Source organism: Typopeltis vanoorti, chromosome 7 (genome assembly GCF_054136105.1).
Source record: "Typopeltis vanoorti isolate ZY-2024b chromosome 7, IOZ_Tvanoo_1.0, whole genome shotgun sequence".
NCBI lineage: Eukaryota > Metazoa > Arthropoda > Arachnida > Uropygi > Thelyphonidae > Typopeltis > Typopeltis vanoorti.
The window spans coordinates 115,700,572-115,720,699 of NC_143555.1; the positions used below are offsets into that span (position 1 = coordinate 115,700,572).

Genomic DNA, 20,128 nt, shown 5'->3' on the forward strand with positions numbered 1-20,128 from the left:
AAAGAGGGGGAGGAAAAGTCCTATAAAATATCTAATTAGGAGGCCTGAAATATGGTTTGAGTTTAAGGCCTTCCGTACGGTTTTGAATGTATTTGCATAAAGCAAGCTTTTGAGATCAGGCAGAGCGTACCCCCCTTCTTCATGTTTTAGTTGCAGATATTGTTTTTTAACCTCATGTTTTTTTTCATTCCAGAAGAAATCTATGAGTTTTTTGGATAATTGGTTTTCTTGTAGCAGTATGATGCCTGTGATATTGATTGTGTGCATCAGCATTGGGGTAATGATTGTTTTTATCACTCTGGCTCTGCCATAAAAGGAGAAAAAGGTCGGTTTGAATAGACTTATCTTTTCCGTACTTATTTCCTGTAATTATTTAACTGGTAAAGCTAGCGACTCAGAAAAGGGAACTCCTAGTATTGTTAGCGGCTGCGTATGCAGCGCTAAACCGTAGGGAAGTCCGGTGTTATGGAAATTTCCAAAAGTTTTGATTTTGGTTTTTTGTGCATTAACTCGGAGACCATGCTGAAGTTTTGCAGTATGTCAAGATAGATGCAGATAGACTCAGAGTCTCTGAGTGTGACCACTACATCATCTGCATATGCTACTATTTTGCACTGTTTGGAAACTTGGGGCAGTGGAATACCATTAATTGCAGGGGTGTTCTCTATTCTTTTGATGAGGGGTTCTGATGCTAGGGAAAAGAGAAGGGGGCTCAGTGGGCAGCCTTGCCTAACCCCTCTCTTTATACGGATTGGTTCTGTCAGAAACCCATTAATAGACAGTTGTGTCGAGGCCCCCGCGTACATATGTTTAATTGTACGCCGAAGTCTCGGGCCTATGCCTACTTTTTTTAGGGTGTCCTGTAAGTACGTGTGGCTGACGCTGTCGAACGCTTTTTCCAGGTCGGTGGAGAGAAGTGCCAGGGGGTATTTTCTTTCCTTGGCCAGTCTGATTAGGTCTCTTAGCAGGAAGAGATTAAATTCCATAGATCTACCTGGGATTCCATAGACCTGTGAACTTGTTATTATGTTTTCTATTCCGCCCTTAATGCGTGTACAGTTAATTTTTGCGAAAAAGTTTATAGTCTAGGTTAGTTAAGGAGATGGGACGCCAGTTATTTGACAAGGTCCGATCTCGGTCTTTTTTTGGGGATAAAGATTGTATAGCTCTTAGCGAATTCCTCGGGGATGTTTCCCGAAGTGAGGAATTCGTTAAAGATCTTTACTAGTGCTGGCAGTACAAGGTCCCAGATAGATCTATAGAATTCTATCCCCAGTCCGTCTAGCCCTGGGGTCTTTTTTGTCTTCATCGTTTTGCACGTGGCTTTTATTTCAGCTGCAGTTATCGGCCTGTCATGCAGGGCGCTAAGATGCTCGGGAAAACGTTTGACGTCCCACTCACTGAAGTCATCCGTGCCCTGCTGGTCAGCGAAGATGCCGAGATACTGCTGGTGAAAGTGACGGAGTATTTCATGGGTTGAATTTAGAATCTGGCCTTTCTCCTCGATCTGGTAAATCGTTCTTTCATCGTTTGCTGCCACCCGTTGTTGATTGTAAAATGCGGCGGAGTGTGTTTCCAAATTTCTGAGATAGAGTCTCGTGCGAAAGTCGAGGTCATCGACTCTACTCTGCCGCTCTTGCTGCAGCTCTATTTCTACCTGTCTGATAAGATGTCCGCAGGGAACTCCGCTCCGTTCGCTTGACCGGTACCAGCCGAGTTCCCTGTAGAGATCCCTCAGCCGTTTAAGTTGTTGGTAGACCCTTTCGCGCCCACATTTTTGAAACAGTTCCTTAGCCTGCCACTTAAAGTGCAGCCAGTTTTCCCAGTCCCAGTTGATGTTTGTCCATTCATCACAGAGTTTCTGTAGCTGGTCGCTAAAAAGACTGGGAAAGGTAGGAGGAAGCCTCCAAGGACCTCTGGCTGTTTCCATAACCTCTGGGAGTGTAATTTTTAAAATGACCAATTTGTGGTCTGTTGACATGTTGTGTGCTGTGGTGTGACGTGTCCTTTGAACATACTGTTCCAAGTTTTGGGACACGTACACCCTATCTAGTCTCGTCGATATCTGGCCGCGGCACCACGTTGTTTCTACCTTCGATGGGTTATTCCTCCTCCAGACATCGACGAGATCAAAATTTACACAGCATCTTTTTAGAGCGGCGGTTCCGCCGGTTCTGGAGTTTGCGTTCCCGCCTACTTTGTCCAAACGTGTGTCTTCCACACATCAGTGAGTAGCCAGACCTAGTTAATATCAAGTTTGTAGCGAACAGAACTTGTACCCCTACTACGAGTATTGCCGTGAGGTGCTCTAATAAATTATTAGATATGTGAAGAGCCAAAGGCTTCAATTCGGCGACATATATAACTTGTTTAAGTTAAGGGATATTACATCCCATATAGTTTCTTAGCCGAATAAGAAACTCAAAGAGTTTCATGCCGAATATAGTAAAAACTATATATATATATATATATATATATATAAAGTTCGGCGATTCCAAGCGTAAGCAAATACCTGGATACTGCAGCACTGATCCCAAAGGGTAGTGCAAGCTGGGGCAACTAGTGGTAGAGGTGGAGCGAGCTCCGATCACTATTCTTGATGTTTGCCCATAATGTGAACTTAGCTCCTAGGAACTGTATTTTTGTTCACATTATGAGAGAAGGTGACTACCCAGACCGGTTTCGACCTTTATTGAGGTCTCATCAGTGAGTAGAATGGGAGTTCATGTCTTTCATCATCGGCCTTTGGAGTATAAAGATTGCTGAGGGTCAGCAGGTAGTAATAGCGGAAGTTAAAGAAAGGTAGAGTAGGATAGTAGGAGATAAAAAGAGGCCTCAGTCAACCTGTTTAGCTGTGTAACCCAGAGGTTGTGGCTAAAAGGTCTGTTAAACATAATCTCCTTACACCTGTTCTAAAAAAAAAAAACTTAAAATTTACACTTCACTTTATACGAAAAAGATAACTTTAGGTTACATTAATCCAGGTATCTGGAGACGTCATCTCGTAACCCCTAAAAAAAAGAAAAACGTTTGTTAAAATTTGGAACTTAGATTCTTCTTAAACTATGCCTTACAACTGAAAAAGAAAAAAAAAGAGAAAAAAACTGCGATAGCGGGATCCGTATTGAGGTGGACTTTATCAACCAGAGAACCGAGAGTTGGGGGAAGAACCCGGCCAGAGTGATGCAGCCCACAAGGAGCTGCACCGCCTCGATGTAAGCCTTCGCAGCCCGGGTTCTTTCTCAGGTCTACCCCCCCCCCTCCTTAGTGAGCTAGAGAAACCAATAAGTTGTACAATAGAATTAAGTATTTAGTTGGTCCTGAAAGGAGGACAAGTTTTTAGTTTGCCCTTAACTCTTTTTTTGTTGTATTTTTCTGTAAGATTTGAGAAGCTACTGTTTTTTCCCGGCCATTTATTATTTGGTGAAGAGCTTTATACAGATTCCTTTCCGTTTCTTCGTTTAGTTCAGGGATTCCTTTTAGCTGTGCTGGGTTTAGTTCACTTAATCTTTCTATATAGAGGTCTCCCCATTCGAAGCTTATGGTCTCAGGACCTGTGAGAAGGAGTATAGGTGCTCCTCTTTTGTCTATTGCCCTTTGGAGGATTACCTCGGAGTCTTCTGGGATTAAACGCATTAGAACCCTTTGGGCGTCCACGGCGGGGATGGATTCTTCCTCCGATTCCTCGGCTGAGGTAATATTGCCTTTTCTTAATTCCTCAGTCTCTTCTTGGTTTTCTATTCTGATCTCCCTTTCTTCCTCTTCCTCAGAGTCAGATACTTCTTCTGGGCATGTGTTATCTGGTTTTGTTCTCTTCGTTTCTCCTTCTTCAGGGCTGATTGGTCTTTTTTCTGTGTTGTTGCTGGCTTCCATTTCTTCTACTTCTGTGGTCTCTTCCGTCTCGATGCGAGTTTTCCTTGCGTTACGTTTCTTTTTTTTCTTTATTTTCCATTCTGAGTTTTTCGTGGTGGCGTCTTGATTTCCTGTTGTTACTGTCACGATAGCTGTAGGTTGAATGACTGGAGAGTCTTCCTGCTCCGTTGGTTTAGGCTCCTCTGCTGTTTTGCCTATAACTAGAATGTCGTCCTTTTTTTCGGGTTCAGGTTTATTTACTGGAGTGGCTGCTGGGGTTGGCGATATAGCACCTCCTATTCGTTCTGCTTGTGTCCTGTTGGGACAAACGTCTACCTTGTGGGTTGTATTTCCACATTTCAAGCAGGGTGCCTCACACTGACCTAGGGCATGTCCTGCCGCCATGCAGTTCCTGCATTTGTTCTTCGGGCAGTCTGCACCTAGATGTTCGAGTGATCCGCACCGAAAACATTGCTTTCTTACACCAGGGTAGTTGACTACTACCCTGGCAGAGCCTAGAAATACAAAGTTGTGGACCTCAGCCTTCATCTCCATAAGGAAGGTCACCTCGCCAGTCTTCCAGTCGGGGTAGTCGGCATCGTTGGTGATTTTGACGTCCCGTACGTCTCCCCATTTTGAGAAAACCTTTTTGATTATCTCACTCCCTTCCTCGAGATATTCTACAGCGAACCTTTCTATTCGTAGTGTCTTCAGTAGACTTCCTACTACGAAGGGATAGATCATTTTCCCTTCACATTCTACACCTGCCATTAACTTATTCCTGGTTTCTATATCTTTCACAACTACCTGGTATCTACCTGCTCCATAAGGGGTAAAACCAAATATCTTTTGTGCCCCTACTATGTCGGCGAGAGCTCTCGCTAAAGTCCTCTTTGGTATGTTGACGCCTGCCTCTATACCGAGGGTCTTCACTCGCGGCAGGAATGAAGTCATTTGGAAGAGAGAAAAATATCTCACTATGAATTTCTCACTATGAATTAAGTCCCGGAAAAATGGATAGACCTTTAAACCAGGGCCAAGCGTTCCCCGTTTGCAGAAATCTCCTGCTACACTACATACAGGCGGAAGACTACAAGCAGGCACAAGGCAAAAAGAGAGGAAAAATAACTAAAAAAATTTCTCACCAAGGCTGGAAGTTTCTGGCAGCAGGACTGGAACATGCAGCTTTCTTCTAGATTCGTTGGATCGGACACTCCTCACAAACTGGAGCTCATACTGGAACAAACTGGAACTGGAATTCATCAGTGAGTAGCCAGACCTAGTTAATATAGTTAATATCAAGTTTGTAGCGAACAGAACTTGTACCCCTACTACGAGTATTGCCGTGAGGTGCTCTAATAAATTATTAGATATGTGAAGAGCCAAAGGCTTCAATTCAGCGACATATAACTTGTTTAAGTTAAGGGATATTACATCCCATATAGTTTCTTAGCCGAATAAGAAACTCAAAGAGTTTCATGCCGAATATAGTAAAAATTGCTTGCTTTTAAAAATTGTAAAGTTTCAAACGGCGAATTGATGTTTTCCGGAAGTAAACTGTTTAGAGATTTAATTTCTTCAAAGAGTTCGTTCCCGTCAATGTGAGTACTATTTTAGATAAGAACCATTGGCCTTTGACAGAAAGGAAGATAATTAGTTTAGCTTAGATAACTGTAATGAGGTTTATATTTAATTGGTTTTATTTATATTTGTTTATGTTTATTATAAGCAGAGAATAGTTAAATTGTTAGTAGTTTTTATTTCTTTCCTTTTTCCTTATTTATACTTTTGTGGAATAAGGTAAAGTGTTTGATTTTTACACTTTATTCTGTTTTTGCTATATTATTGCGAATACATCGCAACAGATTATACTAGTATAATCTGTTGCGATGTATAATATATAAAGATAAAAAGTATATAGACAGCATTCTTAAATATGCAACTGTTTCGTACTTGCTGAGTAGACATTTTTATCAATAGAAGATAATGAATTATTTTATGTTCGTTCAATATTTGCATCTTCTCGGAGCGGAAGAAAGTATAGCAACGCTTCCATTGCCAGGTAATTATTTTTGGATGGAGCAAAGGTCCTATCGCCGACCTTAGTTTTGACGCCTCGGCGAGTGCTCGGTCAGCCCGCCGCTTAATCTGACACTGTGTGCATGTATGTGTGTAGATTTTATTTTATTTATTTTTTTTTTAATTTTCTTCCCCCTTCCTCTCTTTGAGTTAGGCGTATGTCCAACAATATAATTAAGTAAAAGAAGGAATAATAAATATCTGTTATTGTTTCATAGCCAAGTTGCAAAATAATGTTGGCTTTATATTAAGCTTAAAACGTTTTAAAAGTGACGGAATGTTTATGAGAAAACCAGAGACGTCGTCGACAGCTGATGCTGGCATGAGGAAAAGAACTTACTGGTCCCTCTGAAGTGGGGAAAAAAAAAAAAAAAAATCGCGAGCCTAGGAAATCTTCCCCCCTTCTCGCCGTGGCTAGAGGAAACCATCTTTGTATTGCATTACTTACATATGCTCGTTTATTATTATTATTATTATTATTATTATTATTATTATTATTATTATTATTATTATTATTATTATTATTATTTGAGACCTCCAAGGAGTCCAAAGACTCATCGAGGGAGAGTGTGCCAACAGCATCGAACGATTGGTCCCCTTCCAACTGCTAACCTATTATTACAATTCATAAATTAGAAACGCAAGTCACTATTGAATAATCGGAGTCGAGGTAGTCGGTTCTGATTACCTGTAAGATACCGAAACGTTCTATCTTTTATAAATTGTGAGGATATTTTTCAGGATGGCGTCTCGAGTAGTCGATGTTGAGAATTCTGATTTTAGAATTATCAGTCGAGTGTGTTAGTGTTTCGTATCGGGTATTATTGATGATGAATTGTGAATTTAATTGATATGTTTTAGCGATTTTTTATGATTATTCATTGTAATAGTAGTTAATAGCTTGCTGTTATAAACAGTCACTTAATTTTCGTCAGTGCATTATCCAGCGTCAACAGAGTGCTCGATCATCAGAGCAGGTAAGACTTTTATTTCATCTTCAAAAACATTTTTCAGGCCCTCTCCTGTTCCCTGCCCTGTGCAGCACTTGGTGGTTGAAGGGACAAGGCAGATCCTTCCCCCACTTCAAGTCTAGATTTAATTATGGATTCACCATATGAGGATCTCTCTTTCAAAGAACTTCTAGCTATTTTTCGGCAAATTGGTAACATTTTGCACACGAAATGGCCAGGAAGAGTTGAAATTCATCAGGTTATGGAGGTCGAGACAGAAGACCCTCAAACCTCCGAAATTTCTCCTCACAATACACATGACAACGTCACAACAACTGACATAGATTCCAATGATTATCAGGAAGTCAGCAGAAAGAAGAGAAAGAAAGAGTCTATTGCTGCAGAACCTGAATTTGTACCTCAAATGGACACATCAGCACAATCTAGCGCAAGAACAGAGACAAATATACCGACACAGCCCAAAGAGAGGATCCCACCAGTAGTCTTGCGATCTAAGGAGAAATGGTCATTGCTTGCAGAGACGATGAAGAAAAATAACATCAAGTTCTCATCAGCCAAAAACACAGATGACGGAGTCCGTATACAGCCTGAAGGAACAACGGACTACCGCCAGCTCACCAGACTTATGGATGATCATAAATTTCCATACCATACTTACCAACTCAAAAGTGAAAAGAACCTCAAGGTAGTGATCAGAGGATTGGTAGAAAACATAACATCAGAAGAAATAGCTACTGACCTTAGATTACAAGGCTTGGAGCCAATAAAGATTTCTCGAATGTATCGAGCAGACAAGCGTCCCATGCCTCTGGTCTTAGTAGAGATCAGTAAAGATCAGAGAGAAATTTATGATCTTAAAATAGTCTGCAATTTGGTCATCAAGACCGAGCCACTAAGAAGAAAGGCATCGGCTGGTCAATGCCATCGCTGCCAAAAATTTGGGCATTCACAAATGTTATGCAGAGCAGACTACAAGTGTGTGAAATGCGGTGGCAACCATCCCTCGCACACTTGCGTCAAACCAAAGTCCACACCTGCTAAATGTGCGAACTGCAGTGGCCCACATCCTGCTAATTACAAGGGCTGTTCTCTCTATCCATCCAACCTTCAAAAACCTAGACAGGAGTTAATTCAGCCCACGCAGAAAAATATTGTGAGATATGTGCCTGAAATCAAAGCACGAAAAGTTACACCAGATAAATCTTATGCTTCTGTGGTTTCCTCACGTAACACCGAGGCACTCCCTGCAGCTAGCAGTCAAAATTCCTCAGCAATTCTTGCTGCCTCACTAGGGGAGATGCTAATGGCCTTCAGCAAAACAAATCCAAGCCAGGCCGATACCAACAAATTCCTTAGGAATACTCAAGTCATCTTCTCCATGATTAATGACTAATTCAGCTTCAACATCAAATTCTATACAGATAATATTCTGGAATGCAAACGGTCTCAACAACAAAAGTTTGGAATTACAGGAACTTACAGATCATTTACAAATTGATATTCTCCTCATAAACGAGACTCACCTACGTCCCTGCGATAATCCCAAACTCAGAAATTATTCATTACTTAGAAATGACAGACTCAATGCCAGAGGAGGAGGCACTGCCATCTTTGTAAGAAGAAACATCCGCTATAATGAGATTAAGAAGACTAATACATCTAACCTCGAGGAGACAGGCATAGAAATTCATACCAACAATGCAGGCAGCTTAAAGATTTATTCTGTATACAACCCCCCTGGCAAACCTTTACTCCCCTCTGATCTCTCTCAGCTACTAGATACAAATGAAGCAATAATTGTAGCAGGAGATCTCAATTCTAAGCATCCTTTATGGAACAGCAAGAGTTTTAACAACAACGGAATGATCCTCTACAATTTTGCCTTGAAGAGAAATATTGTTATTGCAGGCCCAATCGAGCCAACACATTATGGAGCGATCGGCAGACCTGATGTTTTGGATATTGCTATTTTTAACAATATTTGTCATCAATTTCAACTTCAAGTGGTTGACGAGCTCAGCTCAGATCACAATCCAGTACTCTTAAGTTTAGGGGGGGAGCCTGAGCTCATTCCCAACCAATCTCACACTAATTTTGCAAAATTCAAGGCTAAAATGAACACTATCATAGACTCAGTACCTACTATCTCCACCTGTGAAGAAATTGACCTGGCAGTCAGCAATCTTGAATGTAAAATACGCGCTGGCTTATCCGCAGCTTGTTCTATTTCCACCCCAGCTCAAGTCAACTCACTTCCTGAAGAAATCCTTGTTCTGATCAGGAACAAAAATAGACTCAGACGCCGCTATCACAACACGCTATCTCCGCAAGACCGTCGAGTACTAAATAGAGCATCCAACCAAGTTCGTTACGCATTAAAAGATCACAAAAACCAGCAATGGGAAAGAAAACTCTGTTCTCTCAAAGCTGAAGATAATTCTCTGTGGAAGTTGACTAAAGCTCTCCGTACAGATCGCTCTAACATCCAGCCCATTCACGGAGAAAGAGGTCTTGTTTACAGAGATAATGAAAAAGCCGAAGCTTTCGTTGATGCCCTCCAGCTTCAGTGCCGTCCTAATTATACGCATGCTGATCTGACCTTCATAGAGAGGATACACCGTCGTGTACGCTCTGCGCTTCGGAAACCTTGTAGCTGTGATAATATCTGTCCCGCCTCACCTAAAGAGGTCTATTCAATCATTAGGAAGCTTAAAAACAAAAAAGCCCCTGGTCCAGATGAAATTACCAACAAAACAATTAAAGCCCTCCCACACAAAGCTGTCATGCATCTAGTAGCCATTATTAATGCAATTCTGAGATTAAATTATTTCCCCTCAAGATGGAAACAAGCTGATATATTCCTTATTCTCAAGCCTGGTAAGGCACCTCAAATGACACAGAGCTATAGACCTATCAGTCTTTTATCATGCTTAGGAAAAATCGCAGAAAGAGTCATTCTCAACCGACTTAATGAGGAGGTGAATAAAAATAACATAATTCCGAAAGAACAATTTGGTTTTCGTACCGGCCATAGCACTACACAGCAAATTCACAGACTGACTGAATTCATCACTACAGGCTTTAACTGGAAACAGCATACAGGAGCTATCTTTTTAGATGTTGCAAAAGCATTTGATAAGGTGTGGCACAAAGGTCTCATCTATAAATTAATTACAGCCAACATCCCTCTTTACCTTACCAAAATTATTAACTCCTTTCTACAGGACCGTAAAATCCAGGTCAAGTTGCGCGGAATTCGATCCTCAATGAAAAAAATCACTGCTGGTGTCCCTCAAGGCTCGCTGCTCTCACCGCTGCTTTTTAACATCTTTGTTTCTGATGTTCCTAGCACATCACTAACCACTATAGCTAGTTATGCGGATGATATGGCAATTCTTAGCAGATCTCTTAGGCCTAATATAGCTACTCAGCGATTACAAACTGCAGCAAGAAAATTGGAGGACTGGTTCAGAAAATGGAGAATATCTGTAAATGCCGATAAAAGCACTGCCATTCTCTTCACAAGAAGACAAGCATCTCACTCTGGAGAAGTTAAACTTTTTAACACAGCCATCCCATGGAGATCTACTACCAAATATCTAGGCATTCAGCTTGATAACCGTTTAAACTTTAACTCCCACATAGTTTATGCATGCAAAAGGGCAAACTCTGCAATTGTACAACTCTATTCTCTCCTCAATAGAAGAAGTCAAGTTAGCACTGAAAACAAACTACGGATCTATAAAACAATTATCAGACCATCGTTAACTTACGGATCTCCAGCCTGGGGTCACACTTCCCCCACCAACATCAACAAGCTACAAGTTATTCAAAACAAGTGCCTCCGTATGATTTTTAACGCTCCGTGGTTTGTCAGAAATGCTCTCTTGCACCGTGATGCCGATATTCCAGATATTCCCACGTTCCTCCATAACAGTGCTGCTGCTTATTTTGCCAAAGCAGCTGTTCATCCAAATCAACTCATTCGAGAATCTTCTAACTATGACGAACACGACAGGTGGAAACATAAGCGCCCGAAAACAGCTCTCCTTATCGGTTCAGGTTCCTCCATACAGCTCTAAATAGGGTGAGCCAAGTGCTCGCTAATCTTTAATGCAAGACTATTTCATAGAGACAAAGGGATTGGAGTCCTTGGGACTGATATCCATCATGCCACATCAGTTATCAGTTATCAGTATTGAATAATCGTTTCTTCAAAATAAAGTAGGTCTTTTAGCTTGGTTATAGCTATAAACTTTATAGCTATTTCGATTTTTCCCGATTAAACAATTTTCAGTCGTGGGTGATCTTGAACAAGAATTTTTTTATTTTATTTTAATTAAATAAAAGAACTAACGTATTGGATTCTATTTATGGAAATATATTTTTTCTCTACCCATTCTTGTTTTAACTCGCTTTTCGTATAAATATTTATGATATTTCTTTTATTAATCTATGATCATTCTTATTTTAATCCACTTTTCACATAAATAAAAATATACGTAAAGTGACATTTCGCAACTTCCTCGTAACAGTTATGCTATGAAAATCCCGATTTGAAATATTTAATATGTATCCATTCATTTCAGAAATAGAACATCTGACAGAATCAGTTATATTGCCGTGAGACGCTATATTTAATGACACACGTGACCACACACGAAGCAAGGCTGCTGTTGTGCGGATGTGAAATAGTCATTTCGTCGAGGACACTCGCCAACCAAAGTCTGTGATTCAATAGATTATTGTGGACAATATAAGTCATGTTTAGTGTAGATGAATTCCTGTGTGCATTTTTTATACATAGCAATAATTTTTTTGACCCACTTACGTATTTTTAGAAATATAGGATGAAAAATCTTTAGGTATGTGCTATATTTGACATTATAATTACTAACTTTCGTGGGTCTAGACAGAAAATTATATGTATCTCGTGAGTACATTTCTGAGAGTTATATCTATCCCCCCTCCCCCGTATTCTTTCCTTGTGTTTTGGGAAAATATCAGAAATATATAATCCTAAACGAATTTGTTGCTCAGCAGTATCATAAGCACTGCATATAGTGATTCATATGGAGAATTTAATGGGTCAATATTGTCGCTTCCTGAAAACCATAAATCAGTGATACTCTGGCTGCATTATTCAACAGTTAAGGCGTTTCCTGTTATTCTTATATTAACGAACACTAATAGTTCTTACGAGAGTATATGACGGGATTTTCCCCATTTCGATGTAATTAGAATCTACTTTTATACATATAATATCAATATGATAACTTACAAAGCTGTAGGAAGGATGAGGGATGATTGGACTAGTAGGAGAGTTCATCTTCCGTATCTAGTTTGTTAATAAGATTATTTTATTTAAAAAATAGTGTTATTAGGTTACATTTTTTAATGATCAGCTGTGGAGAATATCAGTATAACTGGATTTTTTTTAAATTATACTATTGCGATAGTTATAATTTACCACTTAGCACAGATGACAAAGCGAGATGATTCTGCTCAACTATTTTTTAAATAATTACGTAAAAACACTTGTTTTTGAACACTCAGAAAAGCCAAATGTAGCACAAGATTGAGATCGTAATTAATTTATTTCATATTTTAGTAGTAATTAGTGCTACCCTCCCTATAAGAAGCACATTGGAAAAATTTAATTCTTCTAATTAAATTTCCATTGGAAAATTTAATTAGAAGAATGCAGAAGACTATAGATATTGCACAATTCATATTTATATAGAGACAGTACATATTTATATTATGAAAATTTTGACGTTTCTTCAGGTCCTGAAGAACTCCCCTCCCCCCAACTGATGAATTGCGCTGCCTTTTGTGTTAATTCTCTGTGAAAACGTCTGTTTACATATAGCTTTCATATTGATCTTATTTTGTTTTTATCCCTTGAAGAAACAAGAACTTGGTATTTTAGAGCAAGTCTCCAGTTTTTATATATTTTCTTACTGAGAAACTGAATAGTTATGATGGTTATCCCCTTTATACACAATTGTTTTTCACACAGCCCTCTCAAGTTATTATTTTTTTATAATAAAAATATCACGACTCCAAAGCAGTTCGGACTGTTCAACTCTATTCACGTGTGACTGACACGTTCTCATTGTTGAGTATTCATTATGATACTTGCGCCTTGTTTAATTTTGAATTTATACTGATGCCCCTTGATACTTGGACAATAATTTTATGCAGTTAAAATTATGACATCTGTATTGTATTATTATTGTTTTATTTTATCTACTCATATTTCAATACCTCGAAATATTTCATTATTATGATTTTTAAAGCATAACTTAGTTGAGGTTTCCGTTTTCGCTAACGTTACAGTTCAAGAATAAAGCAGCGATACCATATATCCTGTATTTATAATATCCTTTGATATCATAAATGCCAGAGTATCCGTTAACAAATAACTTTCAACTTAATTTAATTTCATTTTTAAGCACACCATCTGCACGAACAAGAATTGGTCCATGTTAAAAACTATATTTTGTAGCAATTGTCCAATACATAAATTTGGGAATTTTTCTCAGTATTTTCACGCTGCAAGAACTATATGATTTTATATACTATATGGCGATACTATATGATTTTGTGTTTTATGGTATCTTGAATATTCTTCATTTTTTTGAAATCTGTTTTTCCAAGGTATGAAAAAGAAAATCCGTTTATTTTACCTGTACTCATTAAGGAGCATTCCAAACTGTTTGTAACCTTGAAAACATCTTAGTCTCTCCGTTCGTAAGTTAGAAATAGAATGCGTCGCTAACAGCATCACATGTCATTTTAAGTACTACTTGGAATCCAAGTTTTCTTTGTATTAGAACTAGTATACTGTTTTTGGTAATATATGACTGACAGTATTTCTGATATTGATGAAAATATACGCATTTTCAATTAATTAAATTTTACCAAACGACTGTAGAAAAACTAAGAGTGCAGTTTAATACACTGTCAATTTATTCACCATGGGTGACGAATGAGAATAATTGTCGTCTTGCCAGGTTGTTGACAAGGTAAGCTTAGTTATCTGAATAGAAACGATTCCCCTAATGCACACTTAGCGATGGTTACAATATTGCCATCGTTATATACATTGGATAGTTTTTCTCATTCGGAGTTGCAAGTTACTCGACCATTTACCGATAAACAAATAGTATCTCAAAATCTTTTATGACGTGTGCAACAGTTAGTCACCATCCCATCATTGCTCAACTGCAAACTCTAAAAACAAAAATTTCCCTTTTATCTTCATTTCATCACCTGCTGTTCTTTTGGAATAGCCCATTTGTTATGTATTTCTTAAATAACACAAATTCCAGGTCTTCATGGTATTGAAATAAGTATAAGTATTCTTTCAACTGCTTATCATTCAGCACAATTGCATTATAGGATGAATAGTAACTTGTGTATGGGATTATTATTAATTTATTAAAAAAAGCAACTCTCTTGAAAGTATTTTCTTTAAATTGAGATTGTGCATATAAGATCAAGAAAGATTTCTTGATTTCTCAAATCTCCAACAGAAATCCTTCTTGATAGGATTAAGAAGCATTTCTGTTGAAGATCTTAGATTAATATTATCTCGCATGCTGAGGCTTTCAAATACACTTAAGAATGCTATTTACAAAAAAAAAAAAAAAAAAAAGTTCGGAAATTGTTTAAAACATGACTGATTTTCCTTTTTCTTCTCATAGTCCATAATAGGACCACTGAGCATGTATTAGGAAATATTCCTCACAGAATTCTTCCAATCAAGAAGGAATAATTTATAGTTATTTCTGATTACTCAATCCAGTCAATTAAGTAATATTAACAAAATGCCTTATTTGCATTAAGTGTAGGTCATTCTAAGCTGTGTGCATGGTATATGATTATAATTTTGTAATTCAAACTGTAAATTTAGTTCCAAATATATTAAAGTCGATTTAAAAAAAAAAAAACCCAGAATATTTCATAATGTGGATATAAAATTCATAAATGATACTTTTTCTTATAGGATCAAAGAGAAATAACTGAGTTAGCAAATCCTAGTTATAAACAAATAAAGGGATTTCAGTGGGCAGTCAGCTCAAAAGGAAAGAATAATAATAATAAAAAAAAAAGATTAGCTATATGAGGTTGAAAAATTAAACAGATTAGACTGGAATGCAAATAACATATATATATACATATATATATATATATATATATATATATATATATATATTAATTATTTTGTTTTAATTAATATTTCAAAATTCTGTTATACTAGTTACGCTTTTTTTTTTCTTTTTCTTGTCATTATGGTGAAATATAGGCTTATGTGAAATATTATTATTATTATTATTATTATTATTATTATTATTACGGGCAACTCCAAGGAGTCCTTAGACTCATTGAGGGAGGCCCCAAATCATGTTCATCACAACTATTCGACATTCATACAGTATCTATCATACCTCGCCTTAAACTCATTCACTGTCACAGCATCCACCACAGACTCTGGGCAGCCCATTCCACTCATTCACCACTCTGAAAGTAAAGAACCCAGCTCTAACCCCCTTACTAACTACACTTTTGCCCATTTTCCATGGATGTCCCATAGTCCTCCCACAACCAGCCCTGTTCTCAAAAATATTTTCTGAATTAATTTTATAGAAACCCTTCAGTAATTTGAATGTCTCAATCATATCTCCCCTCCTCCACCTATCAACCAATTTTTGCAACCCACAAATCCTCAACCTGTTCTCATAAGGTTCATTCCGCAGACCTGCTATCATCTTGATCACTCGCCTCTGGATCCTCTCAACTTCCTCCCCATCAAGAAGAAACCTAGGTGACTAAATCTGGGCACAGTAGTCGAGATGGGGTCTTATCAAGGCTCGATACAGAGGAACAATAACTTGCTTGTCAACGTATTCTTCAGCAACCAAGTGATTTGCTGAGCTGATTTGGCCACTTTTGCAATGTGCCCCCTAAACTTCAACTCCTTATCCACCAAAACTCCTAAATCTCATGCCTCATCAATTTCCTGGAGTACAGTTCCACCAATGTAGTAAACTGCTGCTAATCTTTTCACCCCAAAATGTATAACCTTACATTTTGCCACATTAAATTGACATCCATTCCCCTTAGCCCAGACCTCCAATCTATCCAAATCATCCTGCAAAATTTTGACATCATCTGCATTCACTATTGCCCTACCCAACTTTGCATCATCTGTAAACAAATGAACTGTTCCTCTCAGATCCTTTCTTATATCATTAATGAATAAATTAAACAGCAGTGGTCCAAGAACAGATCCTTGTGGCACACCACTAGTCACAGGCCGTCTTGTGGACTCTACTCCTGAATAAACCACTCTCTGATATCTCTCCATCAACCAACCTCCTATCCATCTCACCAACCCTATATCCATCCCCATATGCTGCAATTTACTGATTAGAATTCCATGAGGTATCCTGTCAAAGGCCTTAGCAAGGTCCAGTAGAATCACTGTAAACCCATTACCCTTATCCAGTTCAGCCGTCAATGTGTTATAATACATGAGCAAGTTACTGAGGCATGACCTACCCTTCACAAAACCATGCTGTCCTGATACAGTATCCCATTTTCATCTATCCAAAAATTTCATCTATCTTGATAACGATTCCTGTTATGCCGATTGGCCTGTAATTTTCAACAGCAGCCTTGGAACCACCTTTATGCAGCAGAACTATTTTCCCCTCTTTCCACCCCCTTGGGACTGACCCAGACCCGAGGCTCAAATTAAACAGAATGGTCAAGGGCACTGACAGTTCACATACAACACGAGCTGGTATACCATCCAATCCCACAGATGTATTGACATTGAGGTTCTGTAATAGACTATTTACCTTACTTCATTCATCTCAATTCCAGTATAAGCTGTTGGTTCTTCCATTCCTGCAATGTCACCACCTGGATAATATACTCGCTCAGTAATTCCACTATATCGACTGATTCGGTTACCTAACATAACATAAGCATAGCTTTTAATTTTTCAGGAAATGACTATGTATACTAGAATATTAATTAAAAACTTTAATTAATACCAATATTTCTGCAATGTTACATTGCCACTTTCAAGGATCACAAAACAATGATATGTGCATGCATGCACTCACTAAACAAATGAGACTGAAGAAAGGCAACTGAAGTCAGTCCTAGAGTCCTCCTAGCAGGCTAAATTGGATTGTCTTGGCCGTTGGGCAATGATTTTAGAATGTAAGCTTCCCAAATTTGGGGCAGTCTCATGCATCAACATTTCTAGAGATTTGGGAAGTTTTTCAGAGCTGAGGCTGATTCAAGGAACAATCTTGAATTGTTCCTTGAATCAGTGGTGGGTGTCCAATGCGTGGTCAGCAAGACCTGAGTGGCTGTATTGATGGAATCAGATGTAGTCCTTGTGTTCCAATATCCTGATATTGGCTGTAGTAGGACAGTTTGCAACTGCAAGGGACCTGGTATACTCTAGGTAGGTCTAGGGGAAGTGGCTGGTCTTTTGTGGAGAAGATAAGAGATGCCAATTTCTTATGTGGTTTGTAACTAGTTTTGAGTTATTTTTTTAGGATTTTTGTTAGTTTTTCAGAAATACCCCAGATATATGGAATGATGATAGATTTAGAGTAATCTCTGTTATGAAGGGAGGAGGGTGGTTTACCAGCTTTAATATTTTTTGTATTTTTTGGATGGTTGTAGCCGTTAGCTAATAGGGTGTTAAGGATATGGATAAATTCAGTAGTTAGGGCATTGTTATCTGAACTGATTAATTTTGTCATGTTATGTAGGGTTTTATAATCCCATATTGTGAATGTATCTACCTGTATGTGTAGTTTTTCTGTAAACAGAGAAAGCCAGGGATCCATCAGGCTGATATCTAATCAGAGTGTCTAGGAAAGGGAGACTGTTGTTGTTTTCCTTTTCCAAGGTAAACTGGATCCTGGAATGTTGATTGTTTAAGTGTGTTGAGAAATTGTGGAGTGTATCCAGGTCATGCAACCATATAGCGAATACATCATGCACATAGTGTGGCCAAACAGTGGGTTTATGTGGGACAGAGTTTAAGGCTTTTTCTTCAAAGGTCTCCATAAAGAAGTTGGCCAGGGGTGGAGAGAGTGCAGAACCCATGGCTGTCCCCTCCATCTGTAGAATTTTCCTTGCCACATGAAATAGCTTGAGTTCACGGTGAACTGAAATAGGGCTGAGATATTGGGAGGAAATTTGGCTTGGATGAGGTCTAAGGTATCTTTGAGCGGGACATTGATGAATAAAGAGACATCAAAACTGACCATATCAGTGTTGGAGTGAGAGGTTTTCTGTACTGGCTTTAAAGTGGGCTGAGTTTTTTTATGTGTGAAGGTGTGTTGCCAGTATATTGTGTGAGCACTTTGGCTAATTTCTTTGTGGGAATCAATGCCATCCATAATGGGACATAATGGTACATTTTGCTTATGAATTTTTGGTAGTCAATATATCAGGGGGGGTCTAGAGTTAAAAGGTTTTAGTGTTAGTCACTTCCACAGGCCAAGAGGTAACCTTCTTAAGGAGCCTATGCAGTGTTCTGATTTGGGAGCTGGTGGGATCATATTCTCTAAGGAGGCAGGTAGACTGATCTAAAAGTAAAGAGTCAAGCCTACCTGTATAGTCTGTTTGGTTTAGAACCACAGTGGGATTTCCCTTATCTGCTTTAGTAATTATTATTTTTCTGTTGTTTTTCATTTCTCACAGAACTTTGAATTCTTCTTTTGATAGGTTGCTTTTTTGGTGGTTTGGTGTGGGTAAGAACGCTGGCTACATCTAGTCTGATATTGTTGGCAATATGGTTGGGAAGGCTGCGGATATATTGTTCTACCTGTATCATTACTTCTTCTTCTGCGGGGATCAGGATCTTTTTCAGTGGTATGGCGAAGTTGTAGCCACAACTTCACCATGCCATTGCCAAGTGCATTGAGGAAGCCAATGAGGCTATTTGTGTGCTAGAGGAAGAGCTTGTTGCTACGCTGAACGTTGACCTATGGACAACGGTCAGCATTCAGAGTGACATCTCGAATGCTTCAGCAGAAAAAGATTTTAGAAGAATATGAAGTTGGCACTTTAAAAAATTTGAAAGTTTAAAAAAGAACTCAGCTTCCAAACCTCAGCTACCTCTCAACACAGTATTAAACCTGTCATTCCTTATCTTGAAGCAATCAGTGCACTTGTTCATGGCCACAACTTTGCCATAGCACCGAAACAGATTCCTACAGAAGAAATAATGATATAGGTTAATGATAAAGTGAAGCACCTGCCTAATTTTTTATGTTATCTATCTAGTTTATTGTAGGTCTGACTCTTTTTCGAGTTATTGGAATAAGTCCTTTAAGAACTTGTATTGGGTGGTCATTAGATCTGCCAGTATGACCAAACCAGAGAAGTTCATTCCTTCAGATCCTTATTATGATGTTATCTCTTGGGCTGGCAAAAGAACTGATTCTTTATCTTACTTTAAACTTTCGTAATGTGATCAGCATATGGTATCTTTAGAAATTTCTATAGCACTTCATTTCAAATGCCAGTTACCTCTTTTCATCTTCTTTTAAGAGGGTCCAAGTTTCACAGTGAAAATGATATTGTCTAGGTATTTAAACTGATCATCATCTTCAGTGGGTGTATCCTCAATTAGGAATTTTTACATTGCCTTCTTTTTCAGAAACACAGATATTTGTCATTGTTTTTGATTTTTTGGTAATTATGGTTAAGCCATATTTTTTATGAGTGTAAGCTACCTTTATGGTAATTTCCTGAAGATCTAATTTGTTTTCAGCTAGGAGATCAATATCACCAGCAAACTTTAGGTGGTTTATTCTTTAATTTTTCTTTCTCCTACTGTCATTCCAATATCACAGTTCACTAGGGCTTCATTTACAACATATCCGAGGCAGTAGTTAAATAACATTGGTAATAATTTCCACCCATCTCGCTCCATGGTCCATTGGAAAAAGAGTGCTATAGGTCCCCTTGATTTCAACCAGTATTTCAGAAAATGAGTATAAGGATCAGTGGCACACTCGGGGGGGGGGGGGGGGGACAAGGGGGCCGTTACTCCCAAAAGAAAAAGGAAAAAAAAGACTAGAAAATTTTCCAAAAATCTTTTTCTAATTAAAATTCATTTTTTTATTTATGTTATGTTGTGTCTTCTATTTCTATACTACTCATGAATTAGCGGTTAT

General features: G+C 38.4%; 1 protein-coding gene across 1 annotated transcript in view; it reads left to right on the forward strand.

Moving 5' to 3' along the window:
* Positions 1 to 3,541: 3,541 nt before the first annotated feature.
* LOC150104989 (electroneutral sodium bicarbonate exchanger 1-like) overlaps positions 3,542 to 20,128 on the forward strand; it is a 510,613-nt gene continuing 494,026 nt past the window's right edge. Inside the window, exon 1 of the mRNA XM_090395098.1 lies at positions 3,542 to 3,694. Coding sequence (XP_090251224.1) covers positions 3,542 to 3,694 — 153 coding nt within the window. The remainder of the gene's footprint in view (positions 3,695 to 20,128) is intronic.